This window comes from Magallana gigas, chromosome 1, assembly GCF_963853765.1.
Source record: "Magallana gigas chromosome 1, xbMagGiga1.1, whole genome shotgun sequence".
NCBI classification, from domain to species: domain Eukaryota; kingdom Metazoa; phylum Mollusca; class Bivalvia; order Ostreida; family Ostreidae; genus Magallana; species Magallana gigas.
Window position 1 is genome coordinate 31,510,352 of NC_088853.1, and position 26,197 is coordinate 31,536,548.

The 26,197-nt window shown below is 33.7% G+C and overlaps 1 protein-coding gene and 2 long non-coding RNA genes across 3 annotated transcripts in view; 2 read left to right on the forward strand and 1 right to left on the reverse strand.

Moving 5' to 3' along the window:
* Positions 1-315: 315 nt before the first annotated feature.
* LOC117687290 (uncharacterized) overlaps positions 316-26,197 on the forward strand; it is a 259,261-nt gene continuing 233,379 nt past the window's right edge. Inside the window, exon 1 of the long non-coding RNA XR_010707634.1 lies at positions 316-429. This is a non-coding gene — a long non-coding RNA (uncharacterized lncRNA). The remainder of the gene's footprint in view (positions 430-26,197) is intronic.
* LOC136270000 (uncharacterized) overlaps positions 16,409-26,197 on the forward strand; it is a 149,272-nt gene continuing 139,483 nt past the window's right edge. The window contains exons 1-2 of the long non-coding RNA XR_010707633.1: positions 16,409-16,879; positions 17,911-17,974. This is a non-coding gene — a long non-coding RNA (uncharacterized lncRNA). The remainder of the gene's footprint in view (positions 16,880-17,910; positions 17,975-26,197) is intronic.
* LOC136269982 (uncharacterized) overlaps positions 20,657-26,197 on the reverse strand; it is a 33,940-nt gene continuing 28,399 nt past the window's right edge. The window contains exon 5 of the mRNA XM_066066063.1: positions 20,657-21,610. Coding sequence (XP_065922135.1) covers positions 21,210-21,610 — 401 coding nt within the window. The 3' untranslated portion in view covers positions 20,657-21,209. The remainder of the gene's footprint in view (positions 21,611-26,197) is intronic.

Below are 26,197 nucleotides of genomic sequence, written 5' to 3' on the forward strand. Positions count from 1 at the left end.
GAATGACAATTAACTGATCAAATATTTTGCCTCATAATGAATATGCCTTACAATCGATGATTATTTGCACGGTATTTAGGAATTTATATTTCATTGTTTTAATTAGTTGCATAGAAAAACATTTTTTTCTAGTTCACGAAAAGCTTTGTTAGTCGATTGTTATAGTTGAAATCAGGAAATACTTGAACGTCCTTCACACATTGTGTTTTATTGCTGATATATATGAATGCTTATTACATCTGTAGACAACTCCGGTCACGGAAATGTATGCGTAAGACAGGAAAAAAAAATAATCCTAAACACTTAATTTTGATTCTTGATTACCCCATAGCATTTTAAGTTGTAACAAGTTCATTCCAGTTCAGTTTTAAAAATGTTTTAATTTGCATCGCAAATCGAATAAACAGTGGACGTTCATTATCATTTACCGTGAGTATTATATTATTTAAACTAATAAAAATTACATTTCACTGCATTTTTTGGCATTATTGAAGAGTAAAGAATTGGTTGTTTTAAAAATAGAATGAATATTGTCTCAATTTAAAAATCATCAATTAAGTTGTCTAACTGTTAAACGAAAAGAAAAAGCAACATCTTTCTAAAATTTGGACATGAAATGAAATACACAAGAATCCACCGTGTAGAAGCATTTAAATAAAGTCTTTACATAAATCATATCAGTGTAATATCATAATTCATGTGACACTGACATTAAGTAAAATGAATGTTTAATGAAAGGTCTAGAAAGGTGACAGAATTTTATAACTATGTTAGTCTTTCACTACCGTTTAATCTAATGCTAACATAGCTTCAATCAATCCAAAAAAAACATGCAACCATAATTGTATTTTTTTGCGACAATGATAACAAAAATGTTGATTTTCAAGATTATTCTTTTAACTTTTAAAGATAAAAAAAAAATTCTCATGGAAATATTTACTTGTGGGGGCTTTACCAATACTTGAATATCTTTGAAATTATCTTGTTATTATTGTTGCAAACTAGGTTTATATTGGTATAATATCAAGTGAAATTACAGTTTCAAAAAAAAAAATTCTCATTAGCTAGTGTCTTATATATAATAGCAATTATATGTACGAATTACATGTACGAATTGTTTCTAGTACGAGCTACGAGGCAACTCCAAGTTAAATGACCGTCGATATTAAGATCAATTTAAACATTGTTTTTTTTTTTTAATGAAAACAGTGCTGGATATTAAAATCAAGTGATTATTCGCCATGATATTATTTTTCTTCTTCAAAATCGAATCGTTCTTTGACATCATGTGACAGTTAAAAATAGATAACTTTTTTACCATAACAAAAAAATCAAAAAGTGTAACACTACCCCGAAGTTCATTTGTCAAATTTGACTTAATCAATTTCATTGAAAATACTACGTATTTATTTTTATTTACAGCAACGAAGCAAGGGATTCTAGCAGTACTTTTCAAGTAGTTTAAGTCATATGCTTTTGCTATTTGCTTAATTCGACTTTCATAATATCCAGGGTAGTGTTACACTTTTGCCTTTTTTGTACACACTGACAGACGAAAGGCCGGTCAAGCCACATATATGTTTATCTGCTTACCTTATAACACTCGCTAATAAAACAAAATACGTGCCCGTATTATTTTGATTATTATATCAAAACTGACATTTATCTAAATTTTGTGTATCGGTATTAAATAAGTCATATTTTAGCATTGTTTACACTGCATTCCGATGAATTATTTCCCTACTTAACATGCATGTGAGGACATCAATGATAAATATACGTAATACAGAGAAATCGAAGATATATTCAGTTAGAAGAGTTTCTAGTGACATTTTACGTCTCTAGTTTTTATGATTTAAATCACAGACAAGAAAGCATATTTTGACACAAGCGTCAAAGGGCCGCAAAAAATATGATTGTTTACATAAAACCACACCAAAAAGAAGAAAATAACGAGTTGGTTTACTTATTCTATTGTAAATTATATTTTTTTTCAGCAACACGTTTTGAAGTTTACATTTAATTAAGATGAAGTATAGTAGAACACATTAATTTGTATGTATTCTAATACAAAAAATCAACTAATCATTATCATCTAGGAGATAATGTATTTCAAATCGTTTCTATTTTTGTTGCAATGTATTGAATTAAAACTAAATGCATTAGTTTATATGATTTCATAATAAAATAGAAATGGATTATTTTAAAAGTACGTGTAAGATCATATGATCATCCGTTAGAAACTGCACAATTCCAAGGGTAAAAATTAAGCCAGATAATTATTTTTCCTAAATCTTATCTACACATCAGTTTCTACACATCAGTTTATGAAGATAATCATGCTTATTAAATGACCTGAGGTTCTCAAAAGTATTTTTAAAAATAAGGTCAGCTCAAATTATCAGGTCTTACATATTTTTGCGTAAATAATTGATATTTCATGAATCAAATATATAATATAATATGTCATATCATTCAGGTCTTTAATATTTCAAGTCTTTAGTATGTCCCGTATACGGATCCCGATACATTGTTTTGAAAAGAATGAAACACTTAGAAATTTTCCGAATAGATTATAGTCTCGAAAAAAAACGCACCTAACACGAAAGTCTACGACCTACTATACATTTATAAGTAGAACAAAAAATGTGTAATATTTTTTAAAGGAATAAAACATATTTCAACATGCAAATTTACTTTAAATTTATAAAAAAAAAATAAGCTTAATATTGATTCTATAGATAAAAACTATCCCGCAGAAACGCAGTTACAAAATCTTTATGTATATCAAATAACGGACCGCCTTCTGGCAGCCCGTAATAAAGTATAAATTAACATGTTCTGTTTAAAATTGGACATCATGCTGCTTATTGTGACGTCATATTAATTTGTGGAAATGATCGCTGAGATTTGCCTTATCATTCCCGCGAAATTTTACTATATATTTTTATCCAAACCAGGAGCGCGGAATCAAATTTTTTCAAAATCAAATATCAATATTGAAATGCAGTATTTCCGCATTGTAGTGGAACCAAGAGTTATCTTTCTTGATATTGTATTGTACAGTCTGAGAGTTATTCCTCTTTATGTGGAACTCTTCTATGTTCAGTTTTTCACGCTGTGTACGTGCGGTCCCGCCGCAGTGCTACACATTTTCTATACCAACATATTCCATGTTTCATCCTTGTCCCCTCAAATTGTAAGTATCATATGCATTTAGATATATGAAATATTCATTTTATTTGTTGTTTTGCCATGACATGTTTATAAAAGCAAACATAAGCACCCTCGTAATGACTGTTACTGTAGTAGGTTGTAGGCGCCATATTTTCTCGTGTTTACATTTGTTGATGTTAAACATATAAGGATACCTTCATCATTATATGATTTACTGGTCATTAATAAGTACACAGCACACCTATAAAATGTGAATTCTATATTTATATTTTTCAATTAAATTATTTTCCCTTTTTTACTTACATTCCATAATTTCCCTCGGGCTACTGTTTCAATACTGGGTGCACATTTTGGAATTCGTCTATTTTGATAATTGTCAATTTATTTCTTATGAGAACTATGATATATATACATATATGATATAAATGTATTATTGTGTGAATTGTTAAAATGTCAGTTTGCATATTATCCCATGTATTTATAAATTGTTTATAATTTGTTTCAGCAATTTACCACATCAGATCTACATCAGATCTACATTCAATAAAGATTACCAATAATTATTGAATATGGTTATACTTGCTGTTTTTCAAACAGTACAGTAAATTGAATCTACACACCAAGGAAACATGGCTACGGGGGGGCTCCCCTTACCACGGAACGGTGATTCCCAGAACGAGATTGAAGAAACCAACACCTCTACCAAGGATAAACGTGATGTTATCTTGAGTGAAAAAGGACTCTTAGCATTTGAAGAGGAATGTTCCAAATATAAGAAACCTATATTCGAAACATGGGGGAAAGTCGAGAAATGCATTCTATGTGTGCAAAAATGTGACAGAAACATTGAACAATATCAAATCTTACAGAGTGATATAGAGAACACATTCAGTGAGTTTCACAGCAGTATTAAACAGTACCTTGTCTTTCTACAAAGACACTCTAGAAGTGAACAAGGTAAAAGCGAGATAAAACGATGTACCGAGGACTTTGAAAAAGGAAAGTCAGTGGTTTACAAAGCCTTAGACAACATTAAAGCTGCAAAATTAGACCTCTTAGGAACAGCCTCAGAAATATCAACAACCAGCACTGAGAGGAAAAGAAGAAAAGAGCGGAAGTTGGAAATAATGAAAAAAGAAGCTGAGCTAAGAAAACAGAAACTTCGCCTTGAGGAAGATGAATCAATACGTATAGCTGAAATGAACAGGAAAAAGTGTGAGTTGGACATTGACTTAGATTTACTGAAACAAGAACAGAGTGCTAGTGATGATGAACTTTCAATGGAGCGAGACCTTGCAGACATTGAGAGAGAGAGCTCAGGGGAACGAACACAGAAGTTTGTGGAAAACATCCCTTCCAATCCTGTTGATGTCCAGATACCCACAACTGAATCGCCTCATGTGCTGTCTGAAATGGCCCTGATTATGATTAAAAAGCAAATGCTTCCTGAACGTTTTTCAAACTTTGATGACTCGCCAGATTCGTACAATGCCTGGAAGGAAACATTTACTAATATTATCAGTGAACTAAAAGTTTCCTGTAATGAAGAACTTGAGTTAATGTTAAATAGACTCACTGGCAATTCCAAACTTACAGCAATTGGAATTCGCAATGCAAATCCTGGGAAACCTAAGGAAGCACTTCAAATAATCTGGAAAAGACTTGATGAGATGTACGGGAGACCAGAAATGATCGAAGCGTCGATACGTCACCAGCTAGAAAACTTTCGACCAGTGACATCAGCTGAAAACAAACGCCTGTATGACTTGTTAAACATTCTCATTAAGATAGAATCACTGATGGCCAATTCAACATTTTCTACAAGCCTATCGTATTTTAACTCGTCAATTTGAGTGAATCCTATCATCAACAAATTACCATTTCACCTGCAGGAAAAATGGATCGCCAAAGCCTCCAATTACAAAAAGTGAAACAAAGTGCCGTTCCCACCATTTTCATATTGTGTGACATTTGTACGCGAAATGAGTGAAATCAGAAATGATCCGGCATTTGTATTCACCAACAGCCGACAACCAGCTCTCAAGAGACCGGTATACTCCAAAAAGTCTGAGGTGTCAACAGACAACAACAACAACGCCCGCTGTCCATATCATAAGGCAGATCATAGCATTCATGATTGTAGAGCCTTCCGTGCAAAACCGTTCTTTGAACGCAAGAACTTCTTGCAAAGTAAAAACATTTGTACTAGATGTTGCACCTCAACTAGTCATACAGCAAAAGACTGTCAAGTCAAAATCCAATGCACTGCTTGTGGGAGTGTTTATCATACGACTGCTTTGCATATAAACAAAGGTCCATCATCAAGCCCAAGCATGCATGGCGGGGAGAAAATGTACAACTCAGCTCTACAAACCATGAAGTCAGAAACAGACAACATATCGCCTGTACCTATGAAAGCTTCAACAAACACTAGTGTCAAGTGTACTACATTCTGTGGCGACCATTATCAAGGCAGATCATGCAGCAAAATTTTCCTTGTGGATGTATTTCACACAGACTGTCCTAACAACATGTATCGTGTTTACGCAATCGTGGATGACCAATGCAACCAGTCTCTTGCATCTCCAGAGCTATTTGATGCCTTCAACATTATGTCCTCACCCATTCATTACACTTTGACAACATGTATGGGAAAGACAGCCCAAAATGGTCGGCAAGCACATGGTATGAAGTTACGATCATTGCACACAGCTGTGACAATGGACCTTCCTCTTCTGATGGAATGTGATGACATCCCTAACGAAACCTCTGAAATTCCTACACCAGAAGTTGCTAAGAGTTACCCTCACCTTCTCAGAATTGCATCTAGTATACCTGAGTTTGATGTGAATTCAAAAATACAGCTCCTTATTGGTAGAGACTTGATTGAGGCCCATCACATTGAAGAGCAGATCACCGGACCTCGAGGGCAACCGTTCGCTCAAAGACTTAGTCTTGGTTGGGCTATAATTGGTGAAGTTTGTCTCAGTAGACTTCATAGAAGAACCTCCGTGAATGTCAACAAAGTGTCTATTCTCAATGATGGTAGAGTTACGTGCAGTCAACCGTGTCAGAACAACATTGATGTGAAAGAGCAAACACTTGTGTCTAACTATATAATTGGTGAGCGTGACTTTCAATTTCATGGTGAAGATGTCTTCATGAAGACCCCTGAAGATGATTGTACTGGTTTATCGGTAGAAGATAGACTATTGGATGGATAGATCATTCAATAAAGACAAGGACGGCATGTGGACTGCACCTCTTCCTTTTCGAGAGAACCAACCTGATCTTCCTAACAACAGACCTCAGGCATTACATCGAGCTCAGATACTACACAACAGTTTACAGAGAGATACAGAAAAGAAGAGACAGTTTGTGAAATTCATGGAGAAAGTTCTAAACAGTGGAGCAGCAGAAGTTGCGCCACCTCCAACAAGCACAGGTTGCTGGTACCTACCTTTGTTTGGCGTTCGTAACCCAAAGAAACCAGATCAAATAAGAGGCGTTTTTGATTCGTCAGCTAAGTATGGTGGAGTTTCCCTCAATTCAGTACTCATGTCTGGTCCAGACATGATCAACAGTCTTCTTGGGATCTTGCTTCGCTTTAGGAAGGATGAGGTGGCGATGGCAGCAGATATAGAGCAGATGTTTTACCGATTTCGTGTTGATGAAGACCACCGCAATTACCTACGCTTCTTTTGGTATAAAGAAAACAACCCAGATGACATCATGATAGAGTACAGAATGACTTCACATGTATTCGGCAACAGTCCGTCGCCTGCTATTGCATCTTATGGACTCCTTAAGACTGTCGAACACGCTGATCGAGATGTGAAAAACTTTGTACATCATAACTTCTACGTTGTTGACGGGTTAATCTCTTTACCAAATGAATCAGATGCTATCAGCCTGATGAAGCGTACTCAGTCAACCATGAAACAGGAAGGTCAGATTCGTCTTCACAAAATCACGTCCAACAAACAAGCTGTGATGGACGCCGTTGATGTCAGTGATCATGGAGAACAGCTGAAAGAAATAGATAGTGATGACATGATACACAGATCTTTTGGACTTTGTTGGAGACTGAAGGACGATACTTTTGTGTTTACGGTACCTACTGAAGAGAAACCTTTTACTCGTCGCGGTCTGCTCTCAACTGTAAACAGCCTATTCGACCCATTAGGTTTCATATCACCAATCATCATCAGCGGTAAAATACTTCTCCGAGAATGCACACCTGAAGGAGTTGACTGGGATGAACCATTACCTGTCAATAATCTTCAAAAGTGGAAGGAGTGGCAATCGTCTCTTCACTGTCTCAGTGATATCGCCATTCCCCGTATGATGTCTCACACTTCTGTTAGTTCAGCCCAGACAGCAGAAGTTCACATATTCTCAGATGCTTCAGAAAAGGCAATAGCAGCATCAGTATATATAAAAACTGTAAGTGATGGACAAACAAGCGTTCGATTCATCATGGGAAGAAGCAAGTTAGCACCTCTTAATGGCCACACCATTCCTCGCCTAGAGTTGTGTGGAGCTGTCTTAGCAACGGAACTCGCAGAGATCATATCAGTCCAACTTGGCATCCCATTGCAAACCATGAGATTTTACACAGATAGCAGAGTTGTGTTAGGCTACATTGGTAATAGGACTCGAAGATTTTACACCTATGTAAGCAACCGAGTTGATCGTATTCTACGAATATCTAATGCCAATCAATGGAACTTCATTTCCAGTGAAAAGAATCCTGCAGATTCTTGTACAAGATGCAACACTAATGTGATCAACATTATGCGGTTACCATGGATTACTGGTCCACAATGGTTGTGTGATGTGACGGAAATGAAACCTACACAGTTTCCACTTGTTGAACCTGATAGTGACAGAGAAGTCCGTCCAATCGATAGACCAGTAATATGTTCACAAACTGATGTTACCATTACAACAACAGGATCTGATCTCAGAACCAAGAAATTTAATCGATTTGATCGTTGGAGTTGTCTCATTACGGGCATTGCTTGTCTCAAGCGAGTTTGCCGCAGGTTTAGAGCTTGTCGTGATCAGAAACCTATGCAACTTACCCGTTATGATGAAATTCGTGAAGCAGAGACCTTTGTCCTAAAACAGATTCAACAAGAATTCTTCTCTAAAGAGATAAACAGTTTAAAGTCTGGAAAACCTTTGAACAAAGACACAAGTATATCCACACTTGCACCATTCTTAGATGAAAATGGACTAATGTGTGTTGGTGGAAGATTGAACAAAGCTGCTGGAATTTTACCATCAAAGGAACTCAATCCAATTATTCTTCCCAAGAACAGTCATATCTCTGTTCTTTTGATTCGTCATTTTCACGAGCAAGTCAAACATCAGGGGAGATTATTCACTGAAGGTGCACTTCGTACGGCAGGTTATTGGATCCTGGGAGGCAAGCGCATGATTTCATCTTTCATTCACACTTGCGTGACTTGTCGAAAACTTCGCCGTGGCCTTGAAACACAGATGATGGCAGACTTACCAGAGGACAGGATCACACCAGGCCCAGCTTTCACATCTGTTGGAATTGATGTCTTCGGACCATGGGAAGTCTGTACCCGCAGAACTAGAGGAGGAGCTGCAAACAGCAAGAGATGGGGACTGATGTTTACCTGTTTAACATCAAGAGCTGCTCACATAGAGGTTATTGAAGAGATGTCGAGTTCATGTTTTATAAATGCGCTGCGTAGATTTCTATCACTCCGTGGCCCAGTGAAGATAATAAGATCGGACCGAGGCACCAATTTCATTGGAGCTGCTGAGGAAATGAGAGTGAACACGATAAAAGTAGAAGAGGGACAAGTTCAAAAGTTCCTGGACAAATCCTACATCACCTGGATTTTCAATGTCCCACATTCCTCCCATATGGGTGGTGTCTGGGAGCGAGTCATAGGAATGACAAGGAAAATCCTTGATTCAATGCTTTTGGAATCTAGTGGTAAACCTCTAACACATGAGACATTAGCAACATTTTTATGTGAAGTTTGTTCCATCATAAACTCTAGACCTATAGCACCGATACCTTCAAATGACCCAATGATTCTTACACCAACTATGATTCTCACCGGTAAAGTTGATTTCCTACCAGTCGTGTCTGATTCACTCAGTCTACAAGACGTTTACAGAGCGCAATGGAAACGTGTCCAAATCCTTGCAGATATTTTCTGGAATCAGTGGCGTAAGCAGTATCTATCTATCCTACAAAGTAGACGTAAGTGGAAAAGCAAAACCAGAAACGTTAAAGTAGATGATGTGGTACTGTTGAAAGATCCCGCTGAGCACCGGAACAACTGGCCAACTGGTATTATCGACCGCGTATTTCCAAGTGACGATGGAATCGTGAGAAAAGTTGTTGTGCGAACTATTCGAGGAGGAAAACCAACATTTTACATTCGACCAATTCATGATCTCGTGTTGCTAATAGAAAGTGAACAGTGACTAGGAGTGAACTGTAACTTATGAACTGTAACTTATGGACTGTGAATAATGGACTGTTAACAATGAATTTGTAAACATTGACTTGTATTATGATTCATGTATCAAGTGATCACGAGATGTATTGTTCATCAACTAGTTTATCACAATTTGAAATTTTTTGTGCATGCATATGAGTAGTGGCATCTCAAAGATGCCAGGCGGGGAGTGTAGTGGAACCAAGAGTTATCTTTCTTGATATTGTATTGTACAGTCTGAGAGTTATTCCTCTTTATGTGGAACTCTTCTATGTTCAGTTTTTCACGCTGTGTACGTGCGGTCCCGCCGCAGTGCTACACATTTTCTATACCAACATATTCCATGTTTCATCCTTGTCCCCTCAAATTGTAAGTATCATATGCATTTAGATATATGAAATATTCATTTTATTTGTTGTTTTGCCATGACATGTTTATAAAAGCAAACATAAGCACCCTCGTAATGACTGTTACTGTAGTAGGTTGTAGGCGCCATATTTTCTCGTGTTTACATTTGTTGATGTTAAACATATAAGGATACCTTCATCATGATTTACTGGTCATTAATAAGTACACAGCACACCTATAAAATGTGAATTCTATATTTATATTTTTCAATTAAATTATTTTCCCTTTTTTACTTACATTCCATAATTTCCCTCGGGCTACTGTTTCAATACTGGGTGCACATTTTGGAATTCGTCTATTTTGATAATTGTCAATTTATTTCTTATGAGAACTATGATATATATACATATATGATATAAATGTATTATTGTGTGAATTGTTAAAATGTCAGTTTGCATATTATCCCATGTATTTATAAATTGTTTATAATTTGTTTCAGCAATTTACCACATCAGATCTACATCAGATCTACATTCAATAAAGATTACCAATAATTATTGAATATGGTTATACTTTCTGTTTTTCAAACAGTACACGCATTACGGTCCTAAATATCCCAGATTTTTAAAACCATATGCAAGAAATTCCATGGGGTAAAGGACGTCATCGAGTCCAGTGGTAGAAAAGAGAGTTATCGTTCATAATATTTTGCTCGTAAATATTATTTGAAAAAAATATTTCTAAAGAAAAAGATGTTAGGAAAGGGGTGGTGATACTTTAATTATCTTCTCTTTTTTTTCATTTTTTAATCTAACTTTATCTACTTTTGTGTGCAAAAGATAAATGCAGAATAACTATTAAAAAATACCTCTTATTTGTTCTTTGTGATTTCAAAACTTTTAATGTTGAAAACTAACTTAAACTTGACGTGCATCATATCAGAATAAACGTCCGGTAATAGAAGAACACTTTTTTTCAATCAGAAAACGTCGGATTCAAGAAATCCGCATGGGAGCATTATCCTCGTGAAAACAGAGATTGGGGAGCAGAGCGTGCTGAAGACGGTTTGTATTCAGACCTGTCTGCTGCTGGAGGACAGTGTGTGATATCAGCCGATTACCAATCTACAGCAGCGTGGCGGGTGGACCTTGGAAGAATACACATAATCCATCATATTGTTATACATTACAGGACGGAACATATAGATCCGGGTATTTTTTTAGATATTTCATTCAAGTAGTTTTTTGGTTTATGAATACTTAATTAGTTTTTTTTATTACTCATTTTATGCACAATGTATAATAAAAGCAGTTTACTTTCTCTATATTCATGTTTGATTTTAAGTTGGGGTTTTCATTAGATATGATCAACGTGTATGCTTCAAGATTTTTGGGATTTTCGGTGTACGTACAAACACTACTGACAAAGAAGATGGAATACTTTGTTTTATGGACAGTAACTTTACAGTAGAAACAATACCCAATCCGATGAACATAATATGTCCAAACCAGGAGAGCGGAAGATACGTTAATAAAGGTTATTTTTTTTATACTAAACATGTATTACATACAAGTTTCTACTTTTGTCTGTTTTTTTTTTTTTTTGGGGGGGGGGGTGATGACGGTGGGTGTTCTTTTGTTTTGACTATAAAAACACTATAGAAGTGTAGATGAGCACAATCTTTAAAAATCATTTGTCTTGTTTTATTTAAAATAAATTTGAAAATACTTTTGTTGGTGTTTAAAGTTGAAAGCGATACATCATAACGTGTCATACCCCCCTCCCCCCCCCCCAAAAATATATATATATATATATATATATATATATATATATATATATATATATATATATATATATATATATATAATTTAGTTTATCATTTCAATATGTAATTAACAGTCATTACTCATTCATTTTATATGCACTTTTTTTTACTAATAAGTTTAATAAAATTAGCATGCCTATGTTTTATCATTATTTACTACGGGCCGACATGACGTTTATTTCTTCGTTGTTTTATAAAGAATCTACTAACTTTTTTTTGGAATAAAAGAAGGCCTTAACGTACAAGCGGCTGTTTAATGAAATGTGTAAATCACTTTGAATCTATTTAGTTTATGCACATGTTTTCTTAGCTAGTTCTAGACCTATAATTAAAAAAAACCCAATAAGATATTCCATTTTAGATGGGATAAGCCTACTGTTTTGAATCGGCCCATGCTACATTTTATCAACCGACCTGAGCTGAAAGGTCAAGTGAGCTATTCTGATCACATTTCGTCTGTCGTCCGTCTGTGTGTCTGTCTGTAAACTTTTTACATTTTAAACTTCCCTATAACCGCTTGGCCAATTTCAACTTAATTTGGCACAAAGCATCCTTATGGGAAGGCAAATATAAATTGCAGAAATGAAAAACCGATCTTAATTTAAAGCAGAGAAAGTCTCCAAAATGTAAGAAAAGGGGGGTGCATTTTTTTTTTTTTAAATCCTTTTCTCACAAACTGCTGGGTCAAATTCAACGTAATTTAGCTGAACAATCCTTATTGAAAGGAAAATATAAATTGCAAGAATTATGGGCTAATTCTGCGTCAAATCTGCTTATTACGAAAATAATAATACAGTAAAGGCGTGTTTAATCAGTTTATAGCTTCGGGTTCGGTATTTTATACGATTCTTGGTAAAATGGGTTGGCAAACACGGGCCGTGGCATAATAAAAGCCAGGGCGGATTAAGATTTTTCAATTTACGTAGATAATAATTAACTAATGTCATTGAAGATTTCAGGGTATGATACAGACCGGTATATTTGTATTCGCTGTAAATATTGATAGACAACAATGCGTATTATGGAATTTACTGACGATTGTTAATTTCCAAGTTGGTAAAATGGGGTGCCATGGCGTATGATAAAGGGGTCGACCTGACAAAGATGAATTTGTTTGTTTTTCAACAGTTTGCGTGCGAAGGGAATCTTTAAAACATGCTAAATACATCAATGCCGTTTTGTGAAGTAAACTCAGGTTAAATATTTCAATGCGTTGATAGTTTTTACATATGACGGTGGTGTTAGCTTGTTTTGAGTTTTGTTTCGTTTTCATTTTTTATGCTTTGTAACCCGGTAACTTTTGCCAGTTTTTTGAATTTTTACGTATCAAATCAGAGACTTCGGTAAATCAGACAGTTGACTGTTTACATGCGCAAATTAAGCACAATCTGATGAATTAACAAAGTACTAAAATACAATTCCTTCTATCGGTAATTCGGTATGATCTTTTGCGTAATGGTTGATTATAAGTTTTGATGAGATGCTCAGCATTTTCTCGAGTTTATTCAGTTTAAATAGAGTTTAATATCGCTGACGGAAATATGTAGGCATATAAATATGATTCATTTTAGAAAATAAATTGTGCTCTTTATTTGTTATTGTGGATGTTTCTTATGTTTATTTTTTTTTTTTACAATTTCTATTTACTAACCATATTTGAGTGTTAAGTTTCGAATTGTAAGCAAGAATTCTATGTATGTACACAGATCTGAGGCCATTCTTCTTTTTCCATTTTAAATGCTGAATAGGAAATACTAAGTTAAAAATATTAAGCTGAATGTAATAAACTCACGTGAACAAAATACGACTCAAACTTTGCAGAATTGTGAGCTTTGTATCTTGCTTATATTTCTACGATTGACGCTGAAATTTTTGTTGATCATTAGAAATGTCTCGCTAAACTTTAAATACTTGTACAAACAATTAAATAATGATATGCTGTAAGTATTCTCTTGGACCCCCTCTTTATACAATGAATAATATGAAATCTTCATCAATTTTGATAGTTTTTCAGACACTAGTAAACAAAAAAGACACCGTTAAAACAGTTTCCATAGTTCTGACACATTTTTGCTACGAGAATAAAGGCATAATCATAATCGCTATTCCTAAGAAAATATTACATCAGAAAATTATCCTGGTTTGAAGCAATTTGTTGTTTTTTAATAAAAATGAAAATAATGGGTGGGCCTTTGTAAAACAGAGTGATATGCCTGTCAATACATTGAATTTTATAGCTTTTTAACATGTCACCTCACAACATGCTTCAGTCTAGTGTATTCATCAATTAAGTGTGAGTAAGGTTATAAAAGTCACACGAGTTTACGCCAGGTAAACAGCAGTCGTTTAATTATAATGGGAAAGACAAATTAGTTTTATGCCTTGCGTAGGATTTTCTTATTCCCGGTAAAATTAATATTCCATAAAGGTACAATGTAAAACATATGTATGCAAAAATAAATGTAAAATTCTTATACGTTACATTATTTATTTGTTGTTATTCTACAAAGGGGCCATATTGCACACAATATATTTTGAACGCTCATTTAAAGTCATTGTTGCTCAGATGAGCGATGTGGCCCCATGGGCCTCTTGTTTATTCCCTAGTTATGTGCTTACTTTAATTACAAAATGAAATAACTTTTAGCAGACACAGTATTGAATTATTAAACATTGCTGTCAGTGTTAATGTTTTAGGACGACATTGATTATGCTCGTAAATTTGCTTTAGTGCATGAGTCTATTTTTTTTTATACATTCACATATAAAAGCATGTACAAATGTACAAATTGTATATTTATATTTTTGAACAGCTTGTGCTGTTGGTACATATGGTTTCGAATGTAAGGAAACGTGCGGAAACTGTCGTAATGTTAGCCAGTGTTTAAATACGAATGGGACGTGCTTAGGAGGATGTAAAGATGGCTTTCATGGATTCTTGTGCAATTCACGTGAGTAATTGAATCACACAATCAGGAATTCACACAATGATTCTCAAGAAAGTCTATCATGATATGTTTCTGATGTAGTTACTGTACACAGGAAAATATTTGCTCCATTTTATTTTCGCTACTCTCGGCCACGTTGTAAACGGGCGAATTTAAGACTGGGCGAATTCCAAATAATACCATATCATCTCTATTTAAATACAACAATCTATGGGCGAATTTAAGACGGGCGAAACCGTTTGCAATTGAAGAAGGACGAAAATAACATGGGGCGAAATAGCCCTGTATACAGTTGATTGAAAATACAAAACAAAAATGTCTAATAATATTTCAACAGCTTGTAACACAGGTTCATACGGTGTGGATTGCAAAGAAAAATGCGACAACTGCCTTGATGTTTACAAGTGTTCATATACTAACGGAACATGTTTAACTGGATGCGTCGCTGGTTATCATGGGAATTTGTGTAAAACACGTGAGTGAATCTTTCATAGAATCAGGTATATGGATATGTTTCAATGTTTAATAGATCAATGGATCGGTGTTTTGATGGATTTCAATGTTACCAGTAACTATTTTGTATTGTCATGCGCTGTGCACCCTTGCGTTGTTATCGTCGTTTAAATTTAGACCACGTGGTTTTACTAGACCCTTTCAGTTTCGCAGTACATGTAAAAACTTTGCTACCTGTTTATAGTCTATTTTATAGAATCTAGATACTTGTAGTCAAATATAAAAATAAACGTCCATTTTTTTTAAAAACTTTATATTCATTACTTGGTGGATAAAATGAGTTATAGAAATAAATGTGTCAATAGAGAATATATGGTTTTCCTGCTATTGCAACAATAAACAGCGATCTCCTCTAAGGATTGAATTTCGATCCGCGCCTGACCTAGTAATATAATCAATAGTGAAACAAACTGTACTATTTTATGCAGAATGCTATTTGAAAATGGCTCGATATACTAAGTTTTTATACAAAACAGACACCCATTCTTTTTTTTTTCTTTTTTTTAAAGCATGGTAATGAACCTCAAAAGCTTTAAACATGGCTATGGTTTTATCAATCGACGTAATGTTTACATCTTCAATCATGTGTAGAGTGGTTGAACACAAACGATAAGTCTATTCTGAATATCATCTGTTAATTTAAATAGCCGCTAGATGATAAAATAAGGCATATATTTCAATAGAGTTTTATATTTTAACATAAATCAAAGTAGGATATGATATGAAAACGACCATTACTTACCTATTTTGAGATTATTATACACTTAAAATTCCCCTCAATATTCATATAGGAACTGAACAAATCTCGGGGAAGTCTCGTAAACTTTCATTTGAGCACCCCTGGATTACATACATGCTTAACAACGATAAAAAACATTCCGAACACATTCGCAGGGATGTGTGGGTTGAAGTTGCAACCCACATGGGTCATGATGGGTCATGTATATACCATTTAATAATGCAACTTTATTTAGTCTTTGTTTTTGTCTTAATATAAAGAAACATAAATCGAACAAAAACACACATCTCCCTGCTCCGACCCCTCTTACAATGAACTCTTGAAGAGTTGAATTGGCTTGAGTTCACTCCCCTTAGTCATGTGGGTATATCCCTCTAACTATTTTTAGAATCGGTAGGACAACAAAGTAGTGCCTTTAAGCAAAATAGTCCCTATACTTGCAGAGTGTATATACATTTATTGGGACATTTTAAATCAGAATGCTTGACACATGTCAGAAAAGAGGATTTGCAATTTCAAAAACAAGTGTAAAAATTGAATTATCATTTGAACAAAAGAATTGAAATTGTTTGATGTATACCCTTTCCAAAACTGAGAAATTCCCTACTTTTACTTTCATTATCAGAGTTTTTCAATACAGACGCATTTTGCCGGAAAACGAATCTGACTTCACAGCACGAAATTTTAACAGGGAAGAGACAATTTCATGAGCTTTTATTCAAGAGGTCCCTCGTTGCTGAACGAAAATTAGGGCCGGAGCTATGAACCATAACGTTAACATTACCGCCTATGGAAAATGCATTAGTGGACTATACCCATATTGAGCTCCATGCTGGTAAGGCATATTTCTTGTTTATTTGCAATTATTATGATAAACGTGCATTTTTCTTTTGTACATCTTCTCATTGATATGAATAGACTAAATTTCCAACAAGTTCAACAAGTTTAATAATTTTAATAGCACATCTTCTAAGAAAATATCCATCACAGTACCCCCCCCCGGGATTTTCAAAAAACCAACTTAAATTAAAGAAATTGTGATTTTAACATGAATGTAATTTATTTTGAGTTTTTACATAAAAAAAATGAAGATGTATGCGTGTCTCTAATTATATATGAGTTTAGAAAACATTTTTATAAATTTTGAGACCAAATATCACTTCGGGTTTTTAGTGCGATCATTTCAAGCGAGCAAAATTGAAAGTAGAAAAGCAGAAAGTTTCCGGTGAGGGAAAATACTTCATTCTAGCAGTGTACAGCTATCTAAGATTAGTTTGAATTGTAAGGGAATTGTATTAGTTTCCGGTAGGTTCCAATTCTATATTTATGATGATAGATTTGCATTAAATTTGAGTAAATTAATTTGTCATGAATGTAACATGGGTTATTATGATGTACCAAAGATGTAGGTATGTACCTTATAACATGAAGACGCCTACCATGTTGGTTAGTACTTAATCCACAAAATCTATCTTTGTTAATCGTAATCAAAATTGAATGAAATTATCAGTAATCATTTTAAGTAGATATTTACTAGTATTTATTTATTCTTACTATTGAAAAAATAGATCAATATAGGGGTTGATATTGAATGTTATTGGGAGGGGGGGGGGGGGGGGGGTTGTTGATCTTTAGGCTGTATAGATGTGTTGTACATGAAGATGTAGTTATTGTTGCCTATCTGTTCTATCTTTCTGTATCTTTCCCCCTCTCTCTAATTCTCTCTGTATCTGAAGCTCTCTGGCTCTCTGTCTCTCTCTCTCTCTCTCTCTCTCTCTCAACAAATGGCTGCTTTTGACATGTAATTGCAAATGTTGGGAATAGTGTTTGATAATGTAGAATTTAATTCAAAACATTTTATTTTAGATAACATGTAAATTGAAATGGAACTTCTTCAAAGAATAAAACACAACAATGAGCCACACTTGATGTAAGTAAAATTTATTTTTGTAACTACACTCGTCCAAGTTTAAAAGAAGGAACCTGTAAAAACTATATACCCTGGCCAGTATTTTACATGCAGATAATTTAGAATATTAGATACTGGGAAACTTTACATTGATTATACATATTTCACAGACTTAGTGGGTATTTCTTGTTCTTCTGGACTTTGAACTTTAGTTAAATGTAGACTCTCTTCAACAGGATATGTATTTTGATAATTTTTGTTAAATTTGTTACCATGGTAGCAATAAACAAGCGTAAAAGAAAAAATCCGTTATTAGCAAGTTTCTTTTCCCTATGACATATATTTAATGAGTTAAGTCATGGTGCATTTGTTCCGAAATTAAGCTTAAATAAAAGTTCAGCAAATATTACACTTATATGAGTAAAAACAACTCATCACTATGATGTCATTATGACGTCATCGGTGAGGTAATCTCAAGCTAGCATCAAAATGGAGCAAAAAATGAATTGAGGGCCTCACATTATAGAATTATATAACTTTATTATTTATAAACCAATACCTACATGTAATACCTTGATGGATAGGGAAATTCCTATACTTTTCTATTTTACCTTTTTCGTGGTGTTTGAAAACAATTCTTTTTTGTAACTTAAGAAAAACTCATGATTTTACGACAAAATTTTTATAAAATCAGACCTAATTGAGCTTTTTCATAAGATTATGAACAAAATAAATTTGGTAAAATATTTAATGTTTATGTTTTACATGTATTTTAAACCTTGAGATTAAAGTTTCCTGAATTTATGCAATTTGAAGAGCATCGAGTGCCAATGAGCTATATGTTGTTTAGGTAAATTATGACCGGACTGTTTCTTCAAATTTCATGCATGTGTATTAATGCTGCAAAATCCATAATTATGTATTGAATTTTTCCAAATTTGGAATCATGGTTCTGTATAGTGTCTAGAGAGAATATATAAGCGAAGAATTGTTGGCATTCTGTTTCTTTTTTTTAAAATTTCGAATGAATTGTCTATCTTTTTTTATTTTTCTTATTGATAATGTGTTTTTAAAACATTACTATGCATTTTGGACACATACAATGCGCATGAATTTCCATGAACTACTTTGCTGCGCGATGAAGAAACGGGGATTGAATATATAATGCTTGTTGCAGAATTCAAGGCAGCAACTGTTGAACTTTTTAACTTCTACTAGACAGACATATTTTTTGTTTATAGCCGCTTACAAAATTTGGTCGCTCTCTAATGCTTTGCCGACTTTAAAAGCATGAGAGAGAGAGAGAGAGAGAGAGAGAGAGAGAGAGAGAGGTTTTCAGTCTTTACTACACAATATGCATAAAAACACACCAAAAGAGCCTGGCTTTCAGTACTTCAGTACTTTGATTAATTTTCTTATGACATTCGAGGTTAAGATTGATAAAAACTACAGTATGTTTTAGCTTACTTCTGCCTATTTTCATTGCCATATATCATTTGTATATTCTAAGATGAATGTGCGTTTATCGTAAACAAAGTTGCTTTTCTTATTTTGATGTTTAAATTTTCTCTCTTTTTTTAACAATCCATAAACATGTTTGACTGCATACTATAATCCTTTTGGTCAAGGAGTCCAATGCTACACATTTACGGTTCCGTCAGGTTCATTGAATAGTTTTGGGATTTGCGCCCCGCATTTGCGGGAATGTTTTTATAACCGAGACGTGAATTGTTTCCGTTTAACGTTTTCATTGCTAAATGTGCCTAACCTGTTGTACATCAAAATAGCACAAGAATTCTTTACAAACACTAGTAATACATGTGACACACATGGTTTTATCTCACACAGACAGAAAAAGACATAGGCCACTCAGGTCCTAAGACATGTTTTTAAACTCCTCGAAGCACTTACTATTTATCTATCTATCTATCTATCTATCTATCTATCTATCTATCTATCTATCTATCTATCTATCATTACCATTCATACACTAAACATCGGTCAAACTGATGCATATAAAAATGTTGTCAAACACAATATCATTAGATGAAAAAGAAGTAAAACATTATCATTTAACAATATTATTACTATAATTGTTTTTTTCTGTTTTTGTTTGTTTGTTTATTTTTTTTTTGGGGGGGGGGTGTTTATTTATTTATTTATTTTTTTTTTTTTTTTTGGGGGGGGGGGGGGGGGCTCTTTGTTTTCACTTTGAATATATTTAAGATATAATGAAAATATATTTGTTGCAAACAATACACAATTTTAGTAACAAATAAAGAAAAAAACATAAGACAAAAATAAAATAATTAAAAACGTTTGTATATAAACGAATACCAGAATAATTAAAATGATACATAACCGAATTATAATATTAATACAAATTAATATAAAAAAGCAAATGATGACTATAAATAAAACATATATAAATAATACGACTGTAAACAACCATATTGAATTATTCCTATAAAAATCGACTGTTAACAAAATAAGTACATGTCGTTTTGGGTTAAAATGCTAGTTCCACTCACTACCCTGTGTTTTATTCTATCATTCGTTACATAATCGTGTCACAAAATGACAAAAATGCAATTTCATACAGATGAGGTTGTCAAAAAAGCTAAACAAAATATTAATTTGCTTTAGCCGATTTACAAAATTTCACACAAAACAAGGATTTTGTACAGTCACTGTGTAAAATCCTTTGTTTTTTTTGTTTTTTTTTTTTAAGGAATAATATTTTAAAAAAATAATTTATCATTTATTGTATATGTTTTTCATTAACTTTTACACAAATATCCGCTTCATACGAAGTGTCGATAAAGACACAAAAATCCTAAATACAGACTCAACCTTAAATGATAAATGGGGAGCAGAAAACATAAATATATTGTAAGGACAAAACATTTTCTTGCTATATTATTAAAATAGTAGACTGAAGCAAACTGTTATGAGATAACAGAATGAAAATGCCCTTTGCCATTTCTACACGAATTTTATGTCTTTTATATGGATACATTCAAACATATATTAAATGAATATATAATTGGCAAGGCGTCGTTTTAGAGAAATTTTCATAACACGACAGAAAATAAAATAGTACCAAAAAACTGCAGATAATGTTAGAGTTCAACATATGACTCTAAATTGGACTGGACTGTTTCTTCTTTTTTGTTTGTTGAGTTATTTTTCTTTTCTTTCATGTGTGTGTGTGAGGGGGGGGGGGTCTATGATAATCTCCCATACCTTAATTCAATTAATATACAAGTTTATGCTTGTTTGTAATATATTGGACTATTTTTAAGCCAAATTTATCTAAAAACTCATCAATTTTACAAACCAGGGTATGTTGAAAATTTTTAGAGATACCAATTACTAGCCCCAGTGGTTTGTATGGCTTTTCTCCCATCAGAAATACACCGGAACCAGAATCACCTTCTTTACTGAACGGTTCATTTTTAGATTTGTTTCCGACGAGATATACATTTTCCATACTAAAAAAACAAGGGGACAAAGGGTGTTCATTTATTCTAGTAAAAAGAGAGCACTCTAGTAGATCACCATATGTTGTCCCCGTAGTGCTCCCTTTCTTCATAACGTTAATGTTTTCATCAGTGCTCAAATCATCTTCATTAACAACAGGTAATGGTTCTTTGTCTGCAATCATTAGAAAATATAGAAATGTTTAATGGATACATAAATGAAATATCCAACTATGTCAAGCATGTTTGATGAACACACTTTCGTAAAGGTTGCTTCTCTCAGCATTTGCTCAGAAATACAATCCTAGCCTATTAGATAGACATAAAAAAACAACTACATGAAGTATAAAAAAAAGATCTGAGTTTCGTATTGTCATACCATGTTTAAACCTCTAATACTTTAATTTCAAATATCCCATTTATTTGAACTTTTAGAATAGTAATATGTTAATCTTGCACTCTATCAATAAATCTATAAATGTGCTGTAAATTAGGCGAACATAGAATCAAGAACGTTACTGCGCATTTTTGTTGTTGTTTTTAGGTATGATTTTTTAAAATCATAAACTAGCATCTAGAATAAAACAAAATGTCAATATGTTTTAGCTCTGATTTCATTTTATATCAATGCATTGATACTCTTCTATAGTTGCTTTGTATAGTAAATGAAAACATCACCATAAATGGATTAAATATTTTAACGTAGACCATTTGTTAATTATAGGTCAATTTTGAGGCCACGTGGGTGTTGCTAGGATGCAGAAAGGAAACGGAACAAGAAGCGAAACGGAACAAGAATGGAACATTTTGTTTTATGCATCATGATACTTACTAAAGAAATAATCAATATGGATTGCCTTTAATTTTCTAAATACTAACTTTGAAAGCTTATCATTATGCGTTTAACCTCACCTAGTCTCTTCGTGCCCGCTGGCACATAAGGCCCGCGTTTTATTAGTAAGGTCTTCCGTTTCCAAAGGAAGACCTTATTGTTTTTCTTAGGTTTCTTCTTAGCTATTGTTATTATATTTTTTTCTTACAAATTGTATGCATGCCATTTCTCAGCAACCCCTCATTTGTTTTTGTTTTTTTTTTTGTTTTTATGAAACTTTCAGATCTAATAGGTATTGATTTGAACCTTGCTGGACATTTTTTTCATTGATAACGCCACTTCCGTTTTTGAGATATTGTTGAATTTATGATTTTTATAGGGGTATTTTGTAGGAGGAACTCCTCTTTAACTATTGCAGATATAAAATTAAAATGTTCAGGGTCAGTAGACAAAAGACTGAGGTTGTGCATGAAGGTCTTAAATCATTTTTATCTTGAAAAGTGCCGAAGCTCACGTGGACCAAAAACATTGTGACTAAAAAAACATCATGATTTTTTGTGGTTTTCTTTGTTTATCTCTTTTTCGTAAAATATTTTGTAATGTAAGACATGTAATGTAAAATAAGTCATTATTAACAAGGGCTTTCGTGTAAAATCAAAAACATAAGGGGCTGGACCCTAACACTGGGGTTCTAGAGGGCTCTAAAGTCTTATATCTATAGCTCTTCACTGAGGGATATTTTGTAATAGGTTATAGATGCAAAAATGTTTATCATACTGTTATGTACACATAACACATAATGATTTCCTCATGTATGACGTAGTTAGGGATTTGTATGGGTCAGAATTTCAAAACTTCATCATTTATATCTGTTAAAGGAAACATATTTTGAAAAGCAGTATAAAAGAAAAGATGCTCAAAATGACGTACTTAATATTGAACACTGAAACTATCGTTAAACGGCCCCGATGAGGAGATAAGGGTTCGGTCCCTAAAATCTACTCTCTAAGATACCCCAAGAATGGTTACGAATTTATAAACACTTGTTGAACAAAATGTGTGTAGTTTTAAGTGACCTTTCATTTAATACCAACACAAAGAGGCTGGCCCCTAAAATCACGGACCCCGACGGGTGTAAAGTATTTTCGTTAAAGCTCTTTATTGAAGGGTATTTGGCAATAGGTTATAAAAGCAAAATGTTTATCTTACTGTTATGTACCCATACAATATAATGAATTTCGCATGTGTTAAGCAATTAGTGTTTTCATGGGGTCAAAAGTCAAAAACTTTCATCACCTATATCTAAAATAGAAAAAAATATTTTGAAATGCATTAAAGAAAAGATGTTCAAAATGGTGTACTTAACAACATACAACTTTCAATTTTGATTCAGCGGCCCAAAATAAGGAGATGAGGGACCGGCACCTAAAACGTTTTTTCTCAGATATCTCAAGAACGGTGACGAATTTCTTAACACTTAAACAAACATCTTACACCTGAAACAAAAAAGTATTAAAACGTTAGAATGTAGAGCCTGTTTTTTCTATTTTAAATCATGTTTAGCTGTTATTTAAATTCTAAAATCAGACGGAAGACCTCCTCGTTGCTCGCAACGATATCGTGCCTAGTTATTAAGGTCTTCCGTTTCAAACGGAAGACATTATAGTCATTGTTAGGTTTTTAAGGTCTTCCGTTTCCAATTGAAGGCCTCATTGTTTTCGTTCGGTTAATTTTTCCCTCATTTTTTCTAACGTGTTTTGTGTACGCGATTTCTCAAAAACTGCTTGGCCGATTTGCATGAAACTTTCCGATCTGATAGATATTGCTCTGAACCTTATTGAAATTTTTTTTATTGACGACTTCACTTGCGGTTTTGAGATATTAACAATTTAACTTTTTTCGGAGGGTCCGCTTGTCCACGAAGGTTCTCATAAACTAAAAAAGATACTGAGTTGAAAATTTCAGGAATGATAGATAAAAGATTGTAGATAAGTAATAGGGCATTTATAATTCTTCAGCCCAAAAAGCGCCGAAGCTCGGTAGCGCTCAAAAAATGAGATGAAAAAGCGTTGTGATTTTGCATGGTTTTTCTAGTTTATCTTTATTCCCGGAAATAATTTTTTAAGACATGTAGAACAGAAAGGATTTATTTTTACAAGATCTTTCATTTGACATTAAGAAAAAAGAGCTGGTCACTCAAGTAAGGGATCTAGAGTTATTGAAAGTTATCGCTTTATGACTTAAAAGCGGTTAAGAATTCGATATGGCTGTCGCTCCAAATGTTCATTATGATCTTATTACTGTCGTGGCATTAATATTTTGTTCGGGTATTGCGTAATATGAGTGTAAAAAGCTAAACTTGTTACCAGGTATTTGTGTTTTATTTGGCAAATAAACTTGGTGTTTGTGCGTAAAAGTGACATAAAGGGTACCAATTTACATAATGAAAGTGTTTAAACATTTTAGTTTTTTTCTAGTGAAACACATTATGGATACAAGAACTAATTCTTTGCAATGCCTATAAGTCCCTTTTAAATCTACATGAATTTGGAGCTGTGTATGTGAACACCCTTGCCCGCGGCCGAGGAAATAGGACGCAGCTGGACTAGCGGGCGGTCTACCGTTATCTAACAAGATCTGCGTCTAGCTGTAATGCACACACGTGTTTATTTATGAAGCTTCAAACACAAAAATTCCGATTTTAATGGTAAATAAAAAAGATTACACTTGTACCTACTACCAAAGCAAGTGTACAAGGTTACATGCGGAAAGTGTTTAAACAGAGTAAGTCTATTCTAGGGAAACACATTATGGATAAAAGAATTGCTTCTATGCAATCCATTTGAGTCGCGTTTAAAATTTAGCTGGATTTCGAGCTGCATGTATGTAAACAATTATACGTATCCGATCCTTTGCCCGCGGCCGAGGAAATAGGTTGCGGCTGGACTTACAAGCGAACAGTCTTCCGTTATCCAATACACAAGATTTGCGTCTTGTTGTAATGCACACATGTTTTAATTCATGTAGCTGCAAACACATAGAATTCCGATTTTAACGATATTAAAGAGTAACAGAAAAACGAGCACACCATTAACTAATTAATGTTGTTTTTTGGTATCGTAAATGAATAAAAAATAGTATTGCTGTCATTGAAACAAGGCGTTTTGTGATCTTTATTATGTTATGAAATAGTATTATTGTTGGAAAATAAAATTCAGTAATCAGACTGCAAACATGTCAAACCTACCACGATGGGTGTACATTTACATAGCGCAGGATATCCTTGGCCCGTGGACAATAGGACAACCGATTCGCTGTAGTCTAGAATACATGCTTCTCGTGTTTATACGTTATCATACATTGGGATGTTCATTCATTCTCCGTTAAATTATTTTTATTTTCAATTATATTGGTTAACGATGCATCAAATCATTGATTAAAATCATGGTGCGTAAAATAAAGAAAAGAAACTGCTATCAATGAATATAATACAATGTTTTACAGTCGTATTAGTTGAAAATTAAATACATTCACCCGTGTCTATTTCTGACATTTTAATTTGCTGCTGAGAATTTAATGCATTACATAATCTACTTCAACAAAATATAGGCTATATTCACAACATGATTTTTCCAACACACACATCTCAAGTATTTGTAGTCTGTTATAATTCATTTGGCTAACAAAATATTAGAATCTTTTTATGAGCTAAGAGAGAGAGAGAGAGAGAGAGAGAGAGAGAGAGAGAGAGAGAGAGAGAGAGAGAGAAAATGGTAGAAAGTGAAAGTTGAAATATATTAAAAAAGCGTTCGAGATAAGGCAGCTTAAGTGGTACAATGTACATGTATGCGGTAGGTGCGGGCACGATAATACTAACAAGTTTTAAACAAGTTGAAGTTTTTTATTTATATTGAACATTAAGTTTAATAT